At 46.4% G+C, this 19,466-nt stretch overlaps 1 protein-coding gene and 1 non-coding gene across 3 annotated transcripts; both read left to right on the top strand.

The window, feature by feature from the left end:
* The first annotated feature begins 1,280 nt into the window (after positions 1-1,280).
* On the top strand, positions 1,281-10,320 carry LOC4344759 (7-deoxyloganetin glucosyltransferase). Of its 2 annotated transcripts, none has more exons than XM_015793579.3 (2): positions 1,281-1,880; positions 9,135-10,320. In XM_015793579.3, exons 1-2 carry the CDS (start codon positions 1,364-1,366, stop codon positions 10,070-10,072), a joined length of 1,455 nt encoding a protein of 484 aa, XP_015649065.1. In that variant the 5' UTR covers positions 1,281-1,363; the 3' UTR covers positions 10,073-10,320. The 2 variants fall into 2 exon arrangements, with proteins under 2 accessions (XP_015649065.1, XP_015649066.1); XM_015793580.3 differs by lacking the exon at positions 1,281-1,880 and adding an exon at positions 4,038-4,603.
* Positions 10,321-11,473: 1,153 nt separating this feature from the next.
* TRNAE-UUC (transfer RNA glutamic acid (anticodon UUC)) lies at positions 11,474-11,547 on the top strand. Its single transcript has one exon. It is a non-coding gene; the product is annotated as a tRNA-Glu (tRNA).
* Positions 11,548-19,466: the final 7,919 nt, after the last annotated feature.

The following is a 19,466-nucleotide window of genomic DNA, read 5'->3' on the forward strand; positions in this document are numbered from 1 at the left end:
TCTTCTAATTTCTGAAATTCTGATTTTGGGGTTTAGGGATCCTTACGTTGCAGCTGTGCAAGTGTGCGTCTAGGGCAGTGAATACCAGCAGTCATTTTAATTATAATGTTGAATTGAATTTAGTATGAAATAATTTCCATAATTACTTACTAATTTCTAAATTTACAGTGAATGTTAGAAGAAATTTTTAAGGTAAGATATATAACTTAAATGTTTTTTTATGCATTACATTTATCAGAAACATCGTTATATTATTATAGTTGTATTAAAGGGCCCATTTTTCTAGCTTTGCTTCAGGCCACTAAATTGAAAGGACCGGGCCTGGCCGACTCGAGCAACCCGTACACAATCATTTCCCATCCCACGCCGCGGGCGGCAGCAGCGGCTGCGACGGCGACGGCGGCGGCGGGCGGTGGCGGCAGCAGCGACGACGGCCACGAAGATGGAGGGATCCGGAAGCTCGAGTGGATCTAGCCTTCATCAGTCCCAGCAAGCTTCCTCCATCCCGAGGTTGAGATGTGCTTGCCAAAAACGTGCGGTGAATAGGGTTTGCAAAATGTCAGCACAATATAGCCCACACAGGCAGAATGTAAACACATTTAATATTTTTTTTTTTGCAAATTGTAAGCACAATGTAGCCTCACAGTCATGATGCAATCACATTTGGGCACAACATATGAAAAGATTTGCATTTAACAAACATAATGGTTCTGGATAGCCATACAGCCAGCTTGTTCTGATAGCAAGCATATTTATGAAGTCATAGCTTCATTACAGCCAGCTTGTTCTGATAACAAGAGCCTCAAAATGATATAACTAGGCACAATGCAGTCTTCATCAACTTCATCAACTTAAGATAGCAGCAAAATGAGCATTCATGTGCCATTACAGCCACTACTTGTACTGTCACTTCCATCTAGCTACACAAAATAGACATCCTGAAACACGTAGTCGCCGTGGCCGTGGCCGTGGCCCTCGTCGTCGCCGCCGCCGCCGTCGCCGTGGCTGTGGCCGTCGCCGTTGCTGCCGCCGCCACAGCTAGGGTTAGGGTTTCAACGAGGAAGAGAGAAATGGACTGCTGCATCAGCTCACGGTTGGTATACCGTATATCCACTCACACAAGGGCATTTAGGTCAATATGAGAAACGGTTGCATTTCTCGTCACCATATTCAAATTAAGCCCGCCGATATTGTAGCGCGTGGTCTGCATGCACATTAAAGAAATAATCAAGTTGTTTAATGTAATTTGTTACACAGCCAATGCAAGTAAGTTCAAAATACAGAGATCAAGGCCAGCATATTGTTGCAGAGACACCAACATTTTCACGTAGTTGCAGTGCTCGGCTAGTCGTCGTCGTCGTCGATGGCGAGGCCGCACGCCGTGGTGGTGCCCTACCCTGGCTCCGGCAACATCAACCCGGCGCTGCAGCTCGCCAAGCTGCTCCACGGCCATGGCATCTACATCACCTTCGTCAACACCGAGCACAACCACCGCCGCGCGCTCGCCGCCGAGGGCGCCGCCGCCGTGCGCGGCCGCGACGGGTTCCAGTTCGAGACGATCCCGGACGGCCTGCTCGACGCGGACCGCGACGCCGCCGACTACGACCTCGGCCTGTCCGTGGCCACCAGCCACCGGTGCGCCGCGCCGCTGCGGGACCTCGTGGCGCGGCTGAACGGCGCCGCCGCCGGATCAGCGGACGGCGGCGGCGGCGCTCCGCCGGTGACGTGCATGGTGCTCACGGCGCTGATGAGCTTCGCGCTGGACGTGGCGCGGGGGCTGGGCTTGCCGACGATGGTGCTGTGGGGCGGCAGCGCGGCGTCGCTGATGGCGCACATGAGGATCCGGGAGCTCCGGGAGAGAGGCTACATCCCCCTCAAAGGTGAGTATTAACCAAGCATTTGATCGATAATTAAGCTAATTAATCGAGGATATCTAATACACCCCGTTTCATCAGCGTTGACAATTTCGAAATTGGATTTTATGCCGGGGACCAAAATTACAGAAATTTCGGAAATTTCTGGCCGAAATTATTTAAAATTTTGAATGAATTTGAATAAAATTGGATCAAATTCACAAAAATTTGCAAAAAAAAACCCCGGAAATTTCATGTGAGATTTGAGCATGCCGATGGGGGAGAAATTACCGAAATTTCAAACCCTGCGTTTTATATAGCCTCCACACGTGTGCCTCAAATAAGTACATCGCTGACCATGAGAGAGGTAGATTAATATTGCTATAGTAAAATGAACTCTTGGTGCCTCTAAAATTTGTTTTTCCACTGGCTTTGGAAATGGACCACTAGTTATTAAGCTAGAAATGCACTCCTCGTAATAAAACTTTTAAATGCTAGTGTGCTTATTCTGGGGCATACGAAGAGAGTAGTTGTTGTTTCATGTTTATTTTTCCCCATTATATTTATATGTCTAGATCTACCACTCTAAACCCACGGGTGATATGGGTTTGTGCTAAATTAAACAGTTCATTTTGTTTTGTACCATTTTTAGTTAACTATATTTCACTATGTGCTTAATACTTTCTTTTTGATCGATATTTGCAAAAATGTGAGGTTAATCATGAATCAATTTCCTCCCATATCTAAATACCTCAAACTAGCTGAAAATCACCCCCTCCCCAGCAATTTTGTGCTGGTGTGGACCTTGGCGGGAGGCAACACGTCACCCACGCTGCATTCCGGTGGGATTTTGTGAGCTCGTGTTTGTTCGCATCAACGCAATTACGAGACGAGAGAGTACATTAATTAATATGCAGTGCACATCTGGAACAGAAAAAAAAAATGTAACGCAATAACCCATGCACTGCACATGATGATTATCATATCGCGGTTGCCTACATAAACTAAGATTTGCATCTCTTCCTCGCAGCTTCGCTTCTTGAGATTGGAGACAATGCCAGTTGTTTTTTATTTACAGGACTTACATTTGGTGCTCTACAGTGGTCTCTAATATACAATTCCTAAGGCAATAACTAAAACAACGGCCTCCAGTATATATAAACTACGTTGCAAATATTGCAATGGTAACTAAAATTAATTCTGGATCGACATAAAAGAAAACATTGATAGCACATCCAACAAAATTATTATTAACTAGTTTTGTCAAAACATTGATAGCTAGTGGAAGTGATCAATTCTTCAGGCTTCTGCTGAAGCCTGAAGAAACCATGTCAGTTGAGAAATCAGTACAGTACAATCAAGCTAGTGATCAATTTATTTTCATGAATAATAATGGCTTAAAAAACGACAAATAACGGCTAGTAGCTGGGCTATGAGCCAGGAAAAAAACTCATCAGCTGGACTTGGTTGAGGCAGGGTTTGCAATTTCGTTTTCAACAAAAATTTTTGTAGAACCGAATTTTCAGAATTTTTGGTATTTTTGGACCGAATTTTTCTGAAGTTTTGACAAAATTTAACTGAATTTGACATAATTTTGACCAAATTCACAAAAAATTGAGAAAAACCAAAAATTTTGGCCCAGATATTTTGAGGTGGAAATAATGGACAAATTAAATGGGCTGCAAATAAAAAAAAAAGAAGTAAATTAGAAGGAAAAAAAATCAAGAATCCCAATTTTGAGTGGGAAATTGTAGCTTCAATAACACGATTTTTATTAATTTGATCATTGCTCTCAGACTAGCTATAATCCGGGATCAAACATGATTTTTTTTTCCTTTTTAGTACAAGCCACGTAAATGCCTTAGGGGCCTTGTTGCCGAATGCCGACAACTTGCCCATTAGATCACATCACTACCTGAGCTTCTTTCGTCAAGATCAAGTCCTAAACTACTCCTAATCTCCGAGCTCTGTGTAGCGTGTATCTTCCTCACCAAATCACTTCCCCAACGCACGCAACACGCGAGGTATTTTCTATCTATTATCATAATGTAGCGGATGATGAAAATTAATGGAGTATTTCTTATCTCAATACTTATGTTATTATTATCAATTAACCCCATATCATTGGGATTGGGAGGCATATGCGCCATGGATACCATCACCAATCTATCTATAAAACCAAGGTGGTCGTCGTCTCCAAATGCAGACGACGCCATTGCAGAATTGCACACACACGAACATCACGTAGTTGTTGATGGCGAGACCGCACGCCGTGGTGGTGCCCTACCCTGGCTCCGGCAACATCAACCCGGCGCTGCAGCTCGCCAAGCTGCTCCACGGCCATGGCGTCTACATCACCTTCGTCAACACCGAGCACAACCACCGCCGGATCGTGGCCGCCGAGGGCGCCGGCGCCGTGCGCGGCCGCGACGGGTTCCGGTTCGAGGCGATCCCGGACGGCATGGCTGACGCCGACCACGACATCGGGAACTACGACCTCGCGCTGTCCGCGGCGACGAGCAACCGGTGCGCAGCGCCGCTGCGGGAGCTCTTGGCGCGGCTCGACGACGGTGGCGCCGGCGCGCCACCGGTGACGTGCGTGGTGGTCACGGCGCTGATGAGCTTCGCGCTGTACGTGGCGCGGGAGCTCGGCTTGCCAACCATGGTGCTCTGGGGCTCTAGCGCGGCCGCACTAGTGACACAGATGAGAACCCGAGAGCTACGGGAGAGAGGCTACATCCCACTCAAAGGTAACGAAATTAAAGATGATAGGGACCGGACTGTCTAGGTATCATTTTAAAAAGAAAAAAAATAGTTTACTCTCCAAACTATTTCGCTATGATATTACTCCCTCCGTCCCATAATATAAGGGATTTTAAGTTTTTACTTATACTGTTTGACCACTCGTCTTATTCAAAAAAATTTGTGCAAATATAAAAAACGAAAAATTGTGCTTAAAGTACTTTGGATAATAAAGTAAGTCACAAAATAATATAATAATTCCAAAATTTTTTGAATAAGACGAGTGGTCAAACAGTGCAAACAAAAACTCAAAATCCCTTATATCATGAGACGGAGGGAGTACTTACATAACACTAAACTAGCTTGGTCCGCACATTTTACACGGCTAGCTGCCAATGTTCCTTATTTTCTATTCCAAATTTTCTTTTTTTCTAAATTGTATTTTTATTGAAACTCTTATTTCAATATTTCTTATTTTTTAATTTTATAAAATTCAGTTATAAACGGTATTTCTATATACACTCAAACGTCTACTTCTATTTTCTTTTTTTTAATTTCGAATTTTAGGTAGTTCTAAATTATATACTGATATGGATTCTATTTTTTTTCAATATTCTATTTTTTAATTTCGAATTTTAGCTATTTAAAATTGTATTTCTATATGGAGTTTATTATTTCTTTTTCTCTAATTCCATATTTTAGTTAGTTATAAATTGTATACCAGTATGAACGCCTTCTCTTCCAATATTTATTATTTCTAATTGCAAATTCAACTATTTTAATTTTTTTCTATATGGACTTCGATTAATATGAGAATTCGTAGCTCATGAGAGCGAACGTGACTTCGATTAATATGAGAATTTGTAGCACATGAGAACGAATGAGAACGAACGTGGAGTCTAATTTTCCTATTACTTAAATAAGTTAATGGATTAGTTCTTAATCCAATTACACTTGCTCTGCATTGGTTAAATTAGAAATAAACTTTGTGCATGTGGTTTGTTTGGTCGTTTCCATCTCAAACTTTTTTACTTCGATTCCTATACCTTACTTTAAGCTTCCGTAAAAAATAATTCTATTAGTTATATAACTATTATATTAAATCTAAACTATTATAATCTGGATCTACTATGACGCAATGCTTATTTTTTTCTCTTTTTCTTGATTAACATTGGAATTTCTATTTTTCTTGTATGTTTTCACTTTTTTTCTATCTTTCTTATCTGTTTCCGTTTTTTTTTGTCTGTTTCCAATTTTTTTTGTCCGTTTCCATTTTTTATCCCGTTTACACTACACCTAATCTAATACCATTCTCTTTTTTTTTGTCCATTTACACAAAACCTAATCCTAGTACCCTTCTATTTTTATTTTTTTTCTTATTTTCTTTCGATTAACGTGGGATTTTCTAGACCGTGAGAGTCAACGTGGAGGCTTTTTTTATTACTTTATTAAGTTAATAGATTGGTGTCGGTTGGAAACTCGACATAAACACTGGATTTCCCACTTAGCACCCCAATGACAATGGTGAGGAAAATCAAATGTTCCAGAAATAATAATAAAAAAACCAGCTTGATGCATAGGTTGATCGAGCCGATGCTTGGAGCCAAGAATTAGGTACAGAAATTGAATCACAAAATCATCACAATTCCAACTATACAATCACCTTGAAAAACTACACACATGACATTCATAAAAAAAACTAAATCACAAAACAATGCATGGCTCCATTACCTCATCTCATCGGAGACCAAGGCGGCCATCGCCACCGTTGCTACTCAACAAAGGCTAAGGACTCCGCTGTCGTTCACCGCTACTGCTCAAATCCAAAAGACCACGATCAAATCTAGGGATGGTAGGAGAGATCTGGAAGGATGGGGAATGAGGAGGAGAGGTACCTTTTAGTCATGCAGACCGCGCGCGGCACTGTTGCTCGTGCGCGTGGAATCTGGCCCCCCTAAGCTCGTGGTGGCCAGATCTGGTAGCCCTACCCCCAAGCTCGTGGGGAGGTAGGGCCGAGGGGAGGGTGTCACCGCAATAGGGAGGAATCCGCCGCTGTGCCACCATTGGGAGGGCTTGCCGCCATGCCGATGAAGAGGGAGCTGTTGCCGAGGGGAGGGCATCATGGCCGATGGACCACCTGCCGAGGGGATGGTGTGCTACCGACCGCTGCTTGACTCAAGAGGAGACATAGAAGTAGAGGAACAAGGAGAAGAGAGAAAGGTTAGGACAGATTGGCACACTAGGAAATGGATGAGTGAGGAAAAACAAGGAGATGGGCTGGAGAAAAAGGATAAGTACGGGTGGAGGACCGAGGCGGCTTGGATCAGCTGGTCTGATGTATTATTTGTGTCGTTTTTTTTTAAAAAAAACTGGCACTAGTAATATTACTACATGCGTCGATTTTTAATGAAAACAAGCACAAATTACGTGGCGACTTTTTATGTGCCTATTTCATTAAGAACCGACACTTATATATGCTGCTTTTTATTTTTAGCCTTTCCTAAGATTTCGATTTCGAGTTTCCCTTATTAGGGGTTCTATACGCGTGCTAGATATCTTAATCTCGTAAAGTATTTTTTTTACTCATTTCACCCTCTAAGTGCTTCACTCTATCTCTTAATAACATTTTACCTTTTGGTTCCTCTTTATATAAGTTGTATTCTAAGCTAAGACATTTTGGAACCATAAATGACACCATTATTAGAGTTGACAAATATTTTCAAAAAAATTTCATGAAAGTTTGCTTGAACTTTCAATCCTCGATATTTTCCAACCATGCGAGGTGTGATTAAAAAAAATCAAAAAATATATTGGTATGTAAAGTCGTATCACATATATCATCATACCAAAATTAAAGTGTAAAATATAACTAATATAAATAATAGAAAACATAAATATTGTTAGAAAGTAGAGTGAACCGTTTTCAATAATTCACAGTATAAAATGAGCAGAAAAGAAGTGTGTGGGGGGAGTAAAATGGGTTTATATGGGCCAAAATCCAGCCGGTCCACGTGTGCCGGTTTTTTACTGGAATAAGTCCACTTTGACTTTCTTAAAAGTGATCCAAGTCTAATCCGTAACCCTCAACCGCATAGCCGGATAAGACAACTCCCCAAACTATTGAAACCAGTGCAATTTGACTCTCTCAGCAGTTTTGGAGGGTGGTTTTGCTGATGTGGCGCTGACATGGTGATGTTGACCTAGTTTTCGTCCCACGTGGCGCTTACGTGACATGAGAATTAAAAAAAAAATATGTGGGACCCATAAGTAATTCACACTAAAAAATATTGTGGTCCCCACTGACATGTGGGGCCCACATGTCATCCTCCCTCTCTCTTCTTCTACTTCCTCCCTCCCTCTCTCTCCCTTCTCTCTTTCTCTCACGTGGCGCAATCGGCAGGCAGGGGCAGCGACGGCGACAGCGGGCGAGAGCCGGAGCGGCATCGGGCAAGCAGAGACGTCAGCGAGCGGCGGAGACATGGTCATGGCGCGGAAGCCCGCGAGCGGCGGAGATGCAGGAGTGGCACGACGTTGTGGACGATGATGGCGGTGCTCAGCCTCTCGCTGGTGACAGGGCACGTGTGGCACCCCGCCTCGATCTCCGCCGTCACGGCCACCGCTCCGGCTCGCCACCGAATCGCGCCACCGCTGCCTCCGTCGCCCCTTGCGCGCCCACCTCGTCCCCTTAGCGCTCGCCCACTACCCAGCCCTCTCCCGCCTCGGTCTCTCCCTCTGCCCACGCCGTCCATCTCCGCCGTCTACCTCTCCCGCTCTCGGGGATTCACTGCCGCTGCACCCGTCGCCGCATGCCTGAACTCAATGGCCTCGACCTCGGGGATGCGGCGGTGGCGGAGGTGGCCAAGGCACGCCGCCTGCAGAGGCTCTCGCGGTTGCCGCACGCCGCCGGAGCCGCCGCTTGACCCGCCTCCGCACTCCTCCACCTCACCCCTTCCCACCCACGCCACCGGGGTCGCCGCACGCCACTGGAGCTGCCGCTCAACCCGCTCGAGTTCCTCTCTTGCTCATGGAGCGCCTCCGCCGTCGACGTCCCTCACCTGCCGCTGCCATCGCGGGGTTCCATGATGCCCCCGCCCTCGGCCTCGGCGACGCTCGCTGCCAACCGGCTCCAAATCAACATGGGAAGAGAAAGGGGGTGAGAGAAGGGGGAGAGGGGGAGCAAGAAGAGAGAAAGAGAGAGAATGACATGTGGGTCCCACATGTTAGTGGGGCCACAACATTTTTTTATGTGAATGACAAATGGGTCCCACCGATATTTATTTTAATTGTAATGCCACGTAAGCGCCACGGTGGGACGGATACAGGTCAACACCGTCACATCAGCGCCACGTCAGCAAAACCGCCCTCCAAAACCGTTGAGGAAGTCAAATTGCACTGGTTTTAATAGTTTAGGGAGTCTTTCTATCTGGTTTTGCGGTTGAGGGTCTTTTAAGGGAGTCAAAGTGGACTTATTCCTTTTTTACCAGTGAATGGGCCGACACCAAGGCCCAACTGAATCACGCATTTTTTTCCATTTCGCAGATGAGAGCTTGCTGACAAATGGCCACCTCGACACGACCATCATCGACTGGATCCCCGGCATGCCGCCGATCAGCCTCGGCGACATCTCCAGCTTCGTCCGCACCACCGACGCCGACGACTTCGGCCTCCGCTTCAACGAGGACGAGGCCAACAACTGCACCATGGCCGGCGCCCTTGTCCTCAACACCTTCGACGGCCTCGAGGCCGACGTCCTCGCCGCCCTCCGCGCCGAGTACCCGCGCATCTTCACCGTCGGGCCCCTCGGAAATCTCCTCCTCAACGCCGCCGCCGACGATGTCGCCGGGCTGAGCCTGTGGAAGCAGGACACCGAGTGCCTCGCGTGGCTGGACGCGCAGGAGATGGGCGCCGTCGTGTACGTCAACTTCGGCAGCCTCACCGTGCTGACGCCGCAGCAGCTCGCCGAGTTCGCGTGGGGCCTCGCCGCGACGGGCCGCCCATTCCTGTGGGTCATCAGGGAGAACCTCGTCGTCCCCGGCGACGGCGGCGGCGACGCGCTGCTGCCGACGGGGTTCGCGGCGGCGACGGAGGGGCGGCGGTGCGTGGCGACGTGGTGCCCGCAGGATCGCGTGCTGCGCCACCGCGCCGTGGGGTGCTTCGTGACGCACAGCGGGTGGAACTCGACGTGCGAGGGCGTCGCCGCCGGCGTGCCGATGGTGTGCTGGCCGGTGTTCGCCGACCAGTACACCAACTGCAAGTACGCCTGCGAGGCGTGGGGCGTCGGCGTGCGGCTCGACGCCGAGGTGAGGCGGGAGCAGGTCGCCGGCCACGTCGAGCTGGCGATGGAGTCGGAGGAGATGCGGCGCGCCGCGGCGAGGTGGAAGGCCCAGGCGGAGGCGGCGGCGCGCCGCGGCGGGTCGTCGTACGAGAACCTGCAGAGCATGGTGGAAGTGATCAATTCTTTCAGCTCTAAAGCCTGAAGCCTGAAGCCTGAAGAAACCATGTCAGTTGAGAAATCAGTAGTACATCAAGCAAGTGATCAATTTATTTTCATGAATAATAATGGCTAGAAGCCGCTGGGTTATTAGCCAGGAAAAAGACTCATCAGCTGGACTTGGTTGAGGTGGAAATAATGGACAAATTAAATGGGCTGCAAACAAGAAAGAATTAAATTAGAAAGGAAAAAAAATCAAGAATCCCAATTTTGAGTGGGAAATTGAAGATTCAATCTGTTAACATGATTTTTATTTGATCATTGCTCTGAGACTATAATCTGAGATCAAACACGATTTTTTTAGTACGTCAACCACAAGTACACCTACGAGTCGTGGGACATCGGCCACTCGGCCTCCAGCTTGGTGAGGAGGTGAGAAGAGAGCAGGTCACCACACAAGTTGCAGGTGATGGAGCTCCAACTATAGATGGCCAAATAGACCGTCTGGCATGGCTCTGCTAGGGCACAACCAAGGCACGGCCCGACCAACTCGTTGTGCCCTGCCGTGTCTGTCCACAGGCTGTACCTATGGCCTAGGCTCGGACTGTGCCGTGCCGGCTTGAAGGCATGACTAGTCCACCGTGCTTGTCCTTCAATAAGTCTAATTTGTCTCCCTCATCTCTTTGGGCTGTACATTATATGGTGGTAATAAGTCTATTTTACCTCCCTCATCTCTATGGCTAGGTAGATTTAGATGCAGAATCTCTTTGGCTAGGTAGATTTAGATGCAGAAACTAGGGATTGCAATGTATCTTTCTTATCTTTAAAAAAAAAGAAGCAGGTAATGGAGTCGGAGGAGATGCGGTGGGACGCGGTGAGGTGGAAGGCTAATTAAGGCGGAGGAGGCGGCACGCGTACACCCCGGCGGATCATCTTACAAGAACCTTCAGACCATGGTGGAACACTGGAAGTCATCCGTTCTTTTCGCCTCCGATTCCAATAAGCCTGAAGCATGAAGAGTATTGTTCAGAAACAAATGTATTCAAGCAAGTGATCGCGCAACTTCTGTGTCATGAATATAATGGCATCAAATCCTCACGAAAAAAAAATCATGTTGCTGAAGAAGTTGTTCGTAATGTACTTACTATTAATGAATAAGAGACGGGAAACCGTTTTAGACCCCCTCATTTATCTAAAAACGATTCAAATAGTTATAAAAAAAGTAAAGAAAAAAAATAATTGGACTGATTTTCTCCCCTTTCATGCGAGTACTACTGTTCTGGTTCTTTTGAGTGCAACTAGCTAGCATTACTTATTTGCAACGTTTTTGCCATGGATGATGGCCAGTTAAAGATTGTACAGTTCTCATTACGTGAGCAAATTTCTTGTGCTGTTTGCAAAACGTTTGTTATTTATATAAATGTGATTTGAAGAAAAATCATCAGAATCCATTGTCGTCTAGTCCGGTTAGGATACCTGGCTTTCACCCAGGCGACCCGGGTTCAAATCCCGGCAATGGAACATTTTCTTTTTCTGTTACACCGAACTCTTACCTTCTTTTTCTGCACCAAATCTGCGTGATGTGTTTGTTACAGATTTGCAGATTTCCTTGTTCTGTTCTTTGGCGTTTGTTACAGACTTGCAGATTTCCTTTTTCTGTTCTTTTACACCGAACTCTTACTTCTGAACCAAATCTGCTTTGATGTAGACTTCACGGAACAATGGCGTTTGTTGCAGACTTGCAGTCAAATCGTTGTAGCCTTCATCTCGAAAGAGGGTGCACGTGACTGTGTTCCCGGTGACCATCGTCACCGGCGCGCCGCTGCCGATGGAATATTGGAATGGCCACACTGAAATCTGTGTCCAATTCTCCGAGAGCTGTGGGGTTCAGAGAGGAATTCTCCGACATGCCACAACCTGCCTCAGACTGCATTCGAGAGCAGCAGACAGAGAGAGAGAGAGAGAGAAGAGTCGTTTTTGGCGCGTATCTTTTCTTTTTTTTTTCTTTTTTTTTAGAATTACACAGTATAACGCAGACACTCACAACGCACGCGCACTCACCCCTATAAACACACGCACGTAAACCCTACCTCTATGAGCATCTTCAAAGACTGGGCCGGCAAATCTTGGAGAGATTAACGAAATCACCACAGGTGCCTCGCTGTCGACGAGTACGTCGCCTACCACTGAAAGCACAACGTCGTTAAATCCTGGAAAAATTCTGAATTACTAAAATGTGTGTTTTTAAAAGATTCATATGAAAAGTTAATTGAAAAAATATAGTGATATATTTTTTTAAGTGTAAAATAATTAATACTTAATTAATTATACACTAATACCTCACATTGTTTTATGTATGTTCTCAATTCTCTTCTCTATTGGATATCGAGGTCAAGTCGGTAGATTTCGAGGTCTATCCATGTCAGGTTCCCTCCGTTGCAAGATGCAACGATGATCGAAATCACACGGCTAAAATTTGTTTTTTTGTTTAAATTCGAGTTAAAATGGGTGCCGACAATTAACTCATTTACTTCATCCTTAATGGTTATCATAAGTTTGTAAGTTAGCTAGCGCTCAACAGATTTATCCTCTTATATATTTTTTTTAACATGACAAGAGAGACAATGCAGATCTAGTTAGCCAAAAAGCTCATACAAACAAAGGCACCAAGAAATTCGAGCAAAGCAGATAGTAAATTATAGTTTGGGTCACCTTTTATCAGCAATGTTTAACTTTGACCATCCTTTCGTTTGGATTGTATAACCTTACCATTTTTTTTTTGGTTAGAACTACTCAACTCTCTTTATTATTCATGTACTTCAATTTCGTGAAAATCTGTCCTGCATATAGATGGAAAAGTTCACATGCGTACCAAAACCGATTTGATTGAGATTATTAATGAGTGCTGAAGAAGTTGATTGGGTGGTCCAAGCCAAAAAAAAATTTATAAAGTTACCTGATCCAAAATAAAAAGATTATTTTAAAGGAGATCCAAAGTGAAACTTGGATAATAAAATATGACCTAAAATGAAATTCATACACACACTACACTGCCTTGAAATCGTTTCAGAGTTTCAGGATTTTCATGGTCAGGTCTTCTCCAGCGTCGTCACGGCGTGGCTGCCGAAGCCCAGGGCATACGACGGCAATAGTGTGGAGATTATGGATACCCCATATCTACATGACAGTTATAATTTAGTCAGATATACGGTACCAAATATAAATAGAATATCTTTATGAGGACTCGGGTTAGTTTTGAACTTGTATGTCAAGGAAATACCCGAGATCTTAGTCGGTTACGATTGTATTTTATCTGTAATTACATATTCCGTTAGGGATATGGACTGTACTTTGTAAAGCGGACCCTTTCCCCTATATAAGGAGGGTCCGTGTGCCTCTCGGGGCACGATTCTTTTTTCCAGTTTATACGATCAATAACACACTCGGCGGAATAATCCCCGGACAGGAGTAGGGTATTACTTCTTGAATAAGAAGGCCTGAACCTGTATAAAATTCTTCGTCTCCAAACCCATCCACTTTCCTAGCTTGATAGCCACCCCCTTTTATTATTGCCGAAATCTTGTTTCGACAGTTGGCGCGCCAGGTAGGGGTAGCGTCAAGTTTTTGCCGACTAAGTGCGATGGGTTCTGTCTCCGGCATCGACGACTTCGCCTTCCCTCCCGGGCAGGCGTTCCGGTTCGGCAGCCTCAACTTCATCACCAACGACTTCGGCAAGATCTCTCTCCTTAACTTGGATTCGAACCAGTCAGGAAGAGATCAGGTCCCCGTGCCGTTCGGCATTCCGAACTCGGCCGAGGCCTACTCCAAGATCATCTCTCCTGAGTCGGCTTCAAACCACTCGGACGAGATCCAATCTACTCCTCCGCGACCAGATCAAGACGACGGGTCCTATCCCTCAATCCTGATGAAACTTCCTGATGATTTGGCCGCTATCTTCACAGCCAAGACATCTCCCACTCGAAGATCTTGGCGAGCTCCGGCTTCGGCCCCGATCCAATCTAGATCCAGGGAGGTTGGCGTTATACTCCAACCTCTTGGGACAGTCTTGACGGAAGAGTTGGATGGCTACCTCAGCTCCCCCGGCGTCAGTTCTCGACCAACCGAGATCCTCGACTACGACGACTTCGGCTACCACTATGACCACGGCGACCACGACAACTTCGACGACAGCTATGAGGATAACTACACGCCCCTCTTCTTCGGCGTATTCATGGCTGACAACGAAACGGAGGAACAGCGCCGAGCCCAAGAAGCGGACCAAGATCGCGCACGGCAAGAAGCTGAACGTCGCCGACTGGAGGAAGAGCGATAGCGACAGGAGCAAGAACGACTACAGCGTGAGCAACAAGATCGCGAACGGATTGCAAAGGAGGCTGAAGATCGATGGCAACACGCCTTGGAATCTGGGCGGTGAGCGAGAGAGCTCATTGGGCAACAAGACGTCAATGGAACAGTGGTCTTTCGCACCCCCTAGCAGAACGCGGTTGCAGCAATCACTCTCCTCGACACCCTCCTCAAGGAAGACGCACTCAACCAAGCTGATCATGTTGTCAACATCTTGAACCAGACGAAGACCATGATCGCTGCCTCGGTTCCAGCCAACTCCGCAAGCACCCGCACCCCGACTGGTAGCCGAGTCCCTCATCTTCGATCTCAAGACTATCACCAGCCAAGCCTCAGCATTGCCGGTGCCGGATCTAGTCGCAGGAGCAGGGGACATGATGAACGGTCTGTTCGTTCGCCTCCCGAACGATATAGGGAGCGTCGAGTTGAACGACCACACTCCCCACATCGAAGGCGCCCCATCGATCTTCGCGACACCATCAACCAGCGCCGCGCAGCAAGAGGCTATCATTCACCGGATCGCTACGACGACGATGTGGACGGAGTTGCTGCCTTCACAAGCGATCTGCGTCGAGTGGATTGCCCAGCCGGCTTTAAGCCGACTGGAATCGAGAAATATGACGGCACCACCAACCCTGAGTCTTGGCTCACCGTCTATGGTCTCGCAATCCGCGCAGCAGGAGGAGACAGCAAAGCCATGGCGAATTATCTACCTGTGGCCCTAGCGGATTCTGCCCGGTCATGACTCCACGGGCTACCCCGCAGCACGATCGGATCATGGGCAGAGCTACGCGACCACTTCATCGCCAACTTCCAAGGCACTTTTGAACGGCCTGGTACACACTTCGATCTCTACAACATCATTCAGAAGTCTGGAGAGTCTCTTCGAGATTACATTCGACGCTTCTCTGAGCAACGCAACAAGATCTCCGACATAACCAACGACGTCATCATTGCCGCCTTTACTAAAGGCATTCGCCACGAGGACCTAGTCGGTAAGTTCGGACGCAAACCTCCCAAGACGGTCAAGCAGATGTTTGAAAAAGCCAATGAGTATGCCAAAGCCGAAGATGCTATCACGGCGTCCAAGCAGTCAGGCACCACTTGGAAGTCAAAGAAGGATGCGCCGACAGCATACCATGCTATACTAGGACGACCGGCTCTAGCCAAATTCATGGCCGTCCCACACTACACCTACATGATGATGAAGATGCCTGGTCCTCGAGGGGTCATATCACTACGGAGCGACATCAAGCAAGCCGTCACATGTGACAAAGAAAGTTGCGAGATGGCCCAAACCCACGAGATCACTCTCGCTCGTGAAGAGATCCGACTGGCTGCCACCACGGCAAGCGAAGGAGAGGTGCCTGCGACCAAGCTGTCAAAGATCGAAAAAGGCGACGACAAAACTAAGAAGATTTCACTAGATCCCTCTGATCCTACCAAAACTGCTGTAATAGGCACCGAGTTAGATTGTAAATAGGAAAGCACGCTCATCACCTTTCTTCAAAATAATAAAGATATCTTTGCATGGAAACCATTCGATATGCCAGGTATTCCTAGAGAGGTGATTGAGCACTCTTTACATGTCAAGGAAGACGCCAAACCCATCAAGCAACGACTCCGCCGTTTTGCACAGGACAGGAAGGATGCGATCAAGGAGGAATTAACCAAGCTATTAGCAGCGGGCTTCATCAAGGAGGTCCTTCATCCCGACTGGATGGCTAACCCAGTCCTGGTTCGGAAAAAGACGGGGCAATGGCACATGTGTGTCGATTACACCGACCTCAACAAGTCTTGCCCTAAAGACCCTTTTGGGTTACCTCGCATTGACCAGGTGGTTGACTCAACTGCCGGCTGCGAGTTACTCAGTTTCTTGGACTGTTACTCGGGATATCATCAGATCTGACTAAGAGAATCCGACTGCTTGAAGACCTCGTTTATTACGCCCTTTGGGGCCTACTGCTACATCACCATGCTCTTTGGATTGAAGAACGCAGGAGCAACCTATCAACGCATGATTCAAAGATGTTTTTCAACTCAGATCGGTTGCAATGTTGAAGCTTATGTTGATGATGTAGTCGTCAAGACCAAGTAGAAGGATGACCTGATCGCGGATTTAGAAGAAACTTTTGCAAGCATTCATGCTTTCAGGATGAAACTAAACCCTGAAAAGTGCATCTTCGGAGTACCGTCAGGGAAGTTGCTCGGATTTATGGTATCTCAAAGAGGCATACAGGCCAACCCGGAGAAAATCAACGCCATCCTCAACATGAAACCGCCAAGCTCCTAAAAAGACGTCCAAAAGCTGACTGGTTGCATGGCGGCGCTCAGCCGGTTCGTCTCACGACTTGGCGAGCTGGGGATGCCCTTTTTCAAGCTGCTGAAGAAGACTGACAATTTCTAGTGGGGACCCAAAGCATAAAAAGCCTTTGAAGACTTCAAGAAACTTATCACCACTCCACCAGTTTTGGCCTCACCACATCCGCAAGAGCCGCTACTGTTATATGTGTCGGCGACCTCGCAGGTTGTGAGCACGGTTCTAGTTGTCAAGCGTGAAGAGGAAGGCCATGTTCAAAAAGTCCAACAACCAATTTATTTCGTTAGCGAGGTTTTAGCCGACTCCAAGACAAGATAGATATCCTCAGGTTCAAAAGTTATTATATGGTGTCTTAATTACCGTCAGGAAATTATCTCACTACTTTCAAAGTCACTCGGTCACGGTGGTCACATCGTTTCCACTCGGGGATATACTTCATAACCGCGAAGCAAACGGACGGATTGCGAAGTGGGCCTTAGAATTGATGTCTTTGGACATATCGTTCAAGCCACGAACTTCGATCAAGTCACAAGCTTTAGCTGATTTCCTTGCCGAGTGGACCGAGTGCCAAGAAGACATGCCAGAGGAAAAGATGGAATATTGGACTATGCATTTTGATGGGTCAAAGAGGCTTATAGGCACTGGAGCTGGGGTTGTTTTAATTTCCCCGACTGGAGAAAGATTGAGCTACGTATTGTGGATACATTTTTCTGCGTCCCATAACGTGGCAGAATACGAGGCGCTACTCCATGGATTAAGGATTGCTATCTCTCTAGGCATTCGCCGATTAATCGTCCGTGGAGACTCTCAGTTGGTTGTTAATCAAGTCATGAAAGAGTGGTCCTGTTTAGATGATAATATGACCGCTTATCGACAAGAGGTACGCAAGTTGGAAGATAAATTCGATGGACTTGAGCTCACCCATGTCCTCTGACATAACAATGAGGCAGCCGACAGACTGGCCAATTTTGGTTCAAAACGAGAAGCAGCCCCTTCTGATGTGTTCGTCGAACATCTTTACGAACCAACCGTACCCAGAAAAGAAACAATTGAAGCCATGGATACTCAAGGCGTAAGCATGATCGAAACCGACTGGAGAGAACCTCTCATAAAATTTTTGACCAAACAAGAACTCCCTCAAGACAAAAACGAAGCCGAGCGGATTTCTAGGTACAGCAGACTTTACATTATTCATAAGACTGAGCTGTACAAGAAAAGTCCATCAGGAATACTGCAGCGCTGCGTGTCTTTGGAAGAAGGGAGACAATTGTTGAAGGATATACATTCTGGTATTTGTGGTAATCATGCTGCTGCACGGACCATTGTCGGCAAAGCTTACCGGCAAGGTTTTTTCTAGCCTACAGCCGTGTCTGATGCTGACAAGATTGTGCGGACATGCGAAGGTTGTCAATTTTTTGCCAGACAAATTCATCTGCCAGCCCAAGAGTTGCAAACCATCCCATTGTCCTGGCCATTTGCGGTCTGGGGGCTTGACATGGTCGGCCCGTTTAAAAAGGCAGTCGGCGGTTACACGCATATCTTTGTGGCTATCGACAAATTCTCCAAGTGGATTGAGGCTAAACCGGTCATCACGATCACAGCAGATAAAGCTAGAGATTTTTTCATCAACATTGTGCATCGGTTTGGAGTACCTAATCGGATCATCACTGATAATGGCACTCAATTCACTGGCGGAGTATTTAAAGACTTTTGTGAAGACTTCGGCATTAAAATTTGCTATGCCTCCGTGGCACACCCCATGAGTAATGGACAAGTTGAGCGCGCCAATGGCATGGTACTTAAAGGGATAAAAGCACAAGTTTTCGACCGACTACGTCCCTATGTTGGCAAGTGGGTAGATCAGCTGCCGTCCATACTTTGGTCGTTACGCACTACTCCCAGTCGGGCTACCGGCCAGTCGCCGTTCTTTTTGGTCTATGGTGCAGAAGCAATGTTGCCAAGTGAAGTGGAATTCGAATGACTACGATTTCGGAACTTCAACGAGGAGCGTTATGAAGAGGGCCAAGTAGATGACATCAAACGACTAGAAGAAGCCTGTGAAGCAGCTTTAATTCAGTCGACTCGGTATTTGCAAGGGTTGCGCCGTTATCATAATCGGAATGTTCGATCACGAGCCTTTTTAGTCGGCGACCTGGTTCTGAGGAAAATTCAAACCACACAGGATCGGCATAAATTATCTCCCTTATGGGAAGGACCGTTCATAATTGCTTAAGTTACTCGACCAGGTTCTTATCGACTCAAGCGCGAAGATGGTACTCTTATCAACAATTCTTGGAATATTGAACACCTTCGTCGATTTTATGCTTAGGCATTTCGTTTGTATCTTTCCTCTTTGACTGCTAACTTCAAGTTTTTCCTTGAAGTTTTCAGTCGGGGGGCTACTATGATAATAATGGAGTGTGATGTTTATCAATTCAATTTGCTTACTTGATTTATCATTGCCCTGTTTGGTCTTTCGACTTAGTCAATGAGGACTGAAGGTTTTTAATAGCTTTTGCGGGTTTTAGGCTCAATAAGGCTTGACAAAGGCTTTTAAGAAATCAGAAGCTAAGTACGGAACACCAAGCATAGCATAAATTCATCAGTATTGTACAAATTGAGCCTCCATCATCATTAATCATCAAAATCATTGTTATATCAATCAGTATCAGTTTTTTCATCATCAGAATTATTAGACCCAGTCGGCCGAAGGTCGACATCTTGGAATCTCTCAACCACGTCAGCTGCAATCTTG

This window comes from Oryza sativa, chromosome 8, assembly GCF_034140825.1.
Source record: "Oryza sativa Japonica Group chromosome 8, ASM3414082v1".
NCBI lineage: Eukaryota > Viridiplantae > Streptophyta > Magnoliopsida > Poales > Poaceae > Oryza > Oryza sativa.